The 5,962-nt window shown below is 47.0% G+C and overlaps 1 protein-coding gene across 1 annotated transcript in view; it reads right to left on the reverse strand.

The window, feature by feature from the left end:
• Mall (mal, T cell differentiation protein like) overlaps positions 1-5,962 on the reverse strand; it is a 24,861-nt gene that overhangs the window by 3,909 nt on the left and 14,990 nt on the right. Inside the window, exon 2 of the mRNA XM_021156259.2 lies at positions 2,822-2,989. Coding sequence (XP_021011918.1) covers positions 2,822-2,989 — 168 coding nt within the window. The remainder of the gene's footprint in view (positions 1-2,821; positions 2,990-5,962) is intronic.

Below are 5,962 nucleotides of genomic sequence, written 5' to 3' on the forward strand. Positions count from 1 at the left end.
TGTGTGTGTGTGTGTGTGTGTGTGTACACATGCATGCATGTGTATTTCCTACTGCTCTTTCGTTACAGTGTTCCTGTGTGTACATGTGTATTCTGTATGTGTGTGTATGTACACATGCATGCATGTGTATTTCCTACTGCTCTTTCGTTACAGTGTTCCTGTGTGTACATGTGTACATGTGTATTCTGTATATGTGTGTGTGGGGGTGTGTGGGGGTGTACACATGTGTAGGTGAGAGGTCAGCTTCAGAAGTCTTCTATGGCTTTCTCTTTTTTCAATATAAGCTTTTTCTTTTCTTTTGGTTTTTTCTTTTTTCTTTTTCTTTTTTTTCTTTTCCTTTTTTTTTCTTCTTCCTTTCTTCCTTTCTTCCTTTCTTCCTTCCTTCCTTCCTTCCTTTCCTTCTTTCTTTCTTTCTTTCTTTCTTTCTTTCTTTCTTTCTTTCTTTCTTTCTAGACAAGTTCTCACTATAGAGACAAGGTCTCTCAGGATCGGCTATCCTGGAACTGGCTACGTAGACCTCCTGGCCTCAGATTCACAGAGATTGTTGTCTGCCTCCTGAGTGCTGGGAGTAAAGGTTTTTAAAATTAATTTTTATTTATGTCTCTGCTTATCTATATGTGTATCATACAGTGTTTGTGGAAGTCAGAAAAGGGCATTGGATCCTCTACAGTCTCTGGAGCTGGAATTAGAGGCAGTTGTGAGCCATCTGATGCAGGTGCTGGGAACTGAGTTCAGATTCTCTGCAAGAGCAGCAAAAGCCCTTAACCACTGGGTCACCTCCTCAGCCAGCCCCTTAACATCTTATTTTCTGAGCCACATCTAGGTAGACCAGTTGGCAGCAAATCAAAGGCTCCTCTTGTCTCTTCCCTTCCACCCTTCACCTCCATCTCGTGCTGGAGTCACGGACATATGGACCATGCTGGGTTTTTTCTGTAGGTGTTGGGGATGTAAGCTCAGGTCCTCATGCCCACACAGCAAGCACTTTACCAGCAAGGCCATTTCCCCAGCCTTTCTTTGCAGTGTTTCTAATGGAATACACAGCATACATGAATGGATAAATAAAAAGTTCTATTATATATAAGTGTAAAAATACCAAAAACCAGCTAAAATGTACTGAGTTCTCATTCCATGCCCATCTCTGCACTAAGCATTTTCCCATTTGACTTTGTCTACTGTGAGGCAGGTCTCATCTTAAGGAAATGGAACTTCAAGATTGAGATGAATGCTAAATGGGTAAGCCAAGATTTGAACCCATGCCTCATGAATTCCAAGTCACAACTGTGGGCACCATCCTGAGACGGATAGCTATGCTGAGCTATACTAACCTCAGAACAAGGCTGTTTTCATTCAGGTAGGGCTGGGCTTGTTGCATCCAAATAGGACTGTTATCTCCTAATGAAGAGTTAACCATAACAAGCCATGGCTGCAATTGTTCCAGGACAGGGTGGCAGTAAGAGACTATCTGGGTAGGTCTGCCTTCCAGAGTACTTCAGGTGCTTCTGTGGTGACTCTCTGCTCTATACCGCTGTATATCTAAGGAATTGTTTACTTCTGCCTTTTCCTGTTTCGGTGAATTCTTTTACCACCCTTACACAGATAGATGGCTTCCACATTGTGCTTCAGCCTGATGAAGACCCACTGTGGGCTTGCCAATGCCTGGACAATACGCTTTATCTTCTGTAATGTTCACAGTTGACTTCCCAATTCATAGAGAAGGAAATTTAGACTCAGTTAATGTTGGGGTCAGGAGAACCTGACTTCTGACTTCAGTTGTCTTAAAAAATATTTTATATATATATACATGTGTGTGTGTGTGTGTGTGTGTTGGGGCAGGGCACAGCACATGTATGGAAGTCAGAGGATAAGTTGCAGGAGTTGGTGCTCTCCTTTCACCATGTGAGTTCCAGGAATTGAACCCAGGTTGCAGGGCTTGGCAGCAAGCCCTTTTATTTGCTGAGCCATCTAACTAGCCCCTGATTTTAGTTTTGATTTGTGTGTGTATGTGTATGTGTGTGTGTTACACTGTCAACTCGACAGGAATGTCCCGCAGCCACTAAAATGCTCATTAGCTCTTGAGAGAAGGCAATGATTGGCTAATCTGCATTCTGCAACGTCTAGGGAAGAGTAGCTCACACATGCCATGGTGTGCCTTTGGAAACCAGATGTTCTCCTGTGCCTGCTGCCCATCTCGCTATGGCAACAGTGGTGTTCCAGATGTGTGACCTACTGCATGAGGCTCGATGTGGGTTGTGGGATTCAAATCCTGCTCCTCAGCACGTTACTTACTAAGCCATCTCTCCAGCCCAGAATTATTTCCAAGAAGACATGGCCTTTCTTTGTTGCCCAGACTGGCCTTCAACACCTAGGTTCAATACATTGATTGATTGATTTCTGTGCACTACATGCATGCAGTGTCCATGGAGACCCCAAAAGGGTTACAGATCTCTTTAGACCTGGAGTTACAGATACTTGTAAGCCTCCATGTGGGTGCTAGGAACTAAACCTGGGTCCTTTGCAAGAGCAACAAGTGCCCTTTACAGCTGGGCTATCTCTCCAGATAATATTCTTAACTTCAGGAAGGTGTGTATAGTCCTAACAAGGAAGGCAGTGGAGGGAAATGTTTGTAAAGGAAAGATTTACAAACACATTTTCATTTCGGCTTAGTACTCAACACTGAAATAAGATTCTTCAGCTTCATGGAGGTCTCTTCCCAGTGGCATCTCTAATCCAAGGCTTTCATTCTTCCTCCCCACCTAGAAAAGCCCACCATCCTTACAAACCCAGGACACCAGTCCAGGGGGTGCCACCCCTTAGTTCTTACCAGGACTCTCCAGGACTCAAATCGTTTGTAAAACCCAAACAAGTAGGACATCAGGAACATCAGGGAGATGAGAAAGGAGGTGAGTGAGACATACAGCACCCATCCCTGCAGCAAGGGGTATGCGACGTGTGTAGCAGCCACCAGAGTCCACACCCAGAACCCGAACACCTGGAAGAGAGAAGCACAGAAGGTCTTGGCTTGCTGTGTGTCGCTGGGGGCGGGGAGGTCCCCTTGCAGAGCATTCCAGGCTAAAAGCTCAGCTGAGGGTCAGAAAGTGGGCAGCGGAGCTTGCCGTCAACTCTGACAACCAGAGTTTGATCTCTGGATCCCACTCTCTCAAGCTGTTCCCTGATCTACACATGTGCACCATAACATGTGTATGTGTGCACACAGAGGAAGGCTGAACTCTCTGAATCATGGCCGAGTCTGTGGATCCTCTGGAACTGCTGTCAGCTGCCATTGTGTTGTGCTAACAACCAAACCCAGGCTCTCCTGACTAACCCATGAGCCATCTCTCCTGCCTTAAACAATGCTTTTAAGGACAAAATTGACTTGTGATATCAAGAACTTGTCTCTGTCCCCTTTCCTCCATGACCTTCAACCCCACACATACACCTCCCCACTGGATATCTGTAGAGATTGGACTCACATCTGTCTAGCTGAGCAGAAAAGTACCCTGCCTTCAGGCCCCACCTGCCCCAGCACCCCCCTGTCCCCCTTTCAGGAACCAGCTCAGTCCATAACTAACCAGCAAACAGATACAGGTACCAGCCACTCCGTCTATCCCTTGTAAGACTTCCCTCACTGTTGCCTTGAAGAAAAGTTCTTTTGCCTTTCTGGAGAACCCTGGGTTTTTTAAGGAGAACATGGGAAGAGGGGGTAAGAAGCTACCCAGCTAACCACAGGCCAGGAGTGAAAGCCCAGCTCTCATGGGTGGACCAAGTTCTAGCATCCTGGCCCCTTCCTAAAACACAAGTCCTTTGTTAGGATGCCAAGAACAAAGGACTGTTGTGCTCAGCCCTAAGTGAGACGTGTACACCACCTGCTCCAAGACCTACGGAATGTGGAAGATGAGGAGTGCAGGAAAAGATGTAGAAGCGGGAGGGAAGGGAGGAAGCCTGCTCTCTTCCAGACACTTGCACGGCCACTACACTCATGAACTCATAGTGAGCAGCTATGACTGCACAAGACCTACAGATGGTCAGGCCCATCAGTGCTCTGTCATGGATGCGGAAGGGACTCATGACATCCTGCTATTCCCTGTGGAGCCTGTGGTGACCCAAAAATAAGGAAATAAAATGTTGAAGGGGTCCTGGTTGCAAAGATGACCAGTGGGAAGGGAGGGGGACAAGACAGAGGGCAGTGAGGTGGATGTGGTTAAGAGACAGTGCATATGTGTATGAAAGTTTTCTACATTTTCAATTTTAATTTAAAAGGCCTACTAGGTCTACTGTAAACAATCACTTTAAACAATCAATTTCCAAGAAAGGTTTTTGGAAGTTCTAGGCTCAATCTGGAAATGTCTGACTTGTCTTGGGGAAAGGGTGTCTGGGGTGGGAGGCCTGTCCTCTGTCCCCCACCCNCCCCCCGCCCCGCCCCAACCCTCCATAGATGATATTGCAGGGAGAAGATAGCACTCCAAGGCACTTGCTAAGTGACTTTCCTGACAGGCCGTAGGAAGTGCACTCAGGCACTGGCCCAGGGCAATCACAGGCAGTGCTAGCTGTTAGTGGGAATGCCAGCTGGGGCTTGTAAAACTGGCTTACACCAGGACACACACCAGACCTCAGAGGGCAGAGAGTGGTCTGTGTTATTGACTATAAGCCTGGAGCAAAGCAGATATTCGGGTGAGGAGTGTTGGGGTACACTGTTTGAAAAAAAATCTATATGAAAATCGTCTCTTCACACTCACCAGGAACCTCACACCACTCAAACTGCCTCATGTAACCTGCTGTGTGACTCTAGCTCACTCAGAGAGACCAGAGAACCATCTGTTCTTTCTCTTGCTGTGTTCAGCCCACCTGTGTCAGGCTCAGCCGCCAGCCAAGCACTTCTGTCCCTCTGTTCCTGTCAGAGCTGAAAAGGACCCCCCCACACACACACCCTTTCCTGCCATCAGAAGCTGCACTGATCATTACTGTGGTGTGTACATTATTCCTCTATGTGAATTTAGACACCGCCCGTGCCACTGGCAGGCACTGAGACCTGAGGCTGCACAGGCAGTATGGAATGGGGCCTGAACACAGGGGTGGATGTTTGGATGGCTGTCCTTCAAAGCAGATTTCATGCTGAGGGCAGGGGAGCTAGCTAGCTAGCTACTCCTAGAAAGTGCCAGCAGCAAAAGTCCTGGGGACAGTTAAAGACCTCAGCAGAACTTCAAGTCCCCAGTACCAGAGAGCCCATTTGGGTCTTCATCCTCTGTTTTCCAGCTGAGGGCTCAGAATAGCCATTCCCACCATTTACTCAAAGACCTCTGAGTATGGGGAATCTACTCAAATTACATGGAATGTGTTTAATAGTCCTGCTGAGTAATTGTTACACAGAGGGATGTTGTTTGGTTTTTACTCCCACACCCCTCTGCTTTCTAAACAGTAGATGTCCCTGGGGCCAGAGGTCAACTTCAGGTGAGTTAAAACCAGTGGTGTTTTGTGTCTCACACCAGTACCTCAAGTAGTCTGGGCTGGGAACTTGATTTTCAAGTTCTTTTTAAAAGCTCATGTTTAACTTTACAGATTCTCCTGGCTGCCTACGCTGTTCCCCCATTTCAGCCCCCATTTGACACCCATGAGGAGCAGGGCGTATTTTTAGGTGGCATACGTCCTCAGCCCATGGAGGGCTATTCCACTGCAGTTAGACATTGAGAGTAAGTGCGCATCAAATACGACTTTAGCAGGATCTTTTTCTTTGAAAAAAAGCACATTGCTCATGGATATACTTCCCAAGGACTAAACTCAAAACACTTTTGAAGGGAGAATGGAGGGCCTAGCAGAGCAGCTCAAGCCAGTGCTCAGGAGGTAGACACAAGTGACCTCTTTGAACTTGAGACCACTTTGAGACCAGGTCTATATAGTACGTTTCAGGAGGGCTAGAGCTGTGCAGTAAAAACCCTGGGGAGGGAGAGAGAGAGAGAGAGAGAGAGAG

This window comes from Mus caroli, chromosome 2 (genome assembly GCF_900094665.2).
Source record: "Mus caroli chromosome 2, CAROLI_EIJ_v1.1, whole genome shotgun sequence".
Classification (NCBI taxonomy): domain Eukaryota; kingdom Metazoa; phylum Chordata; class Mammalia; order Rodentia; family Muridae; genus Mus; species Mus caroli.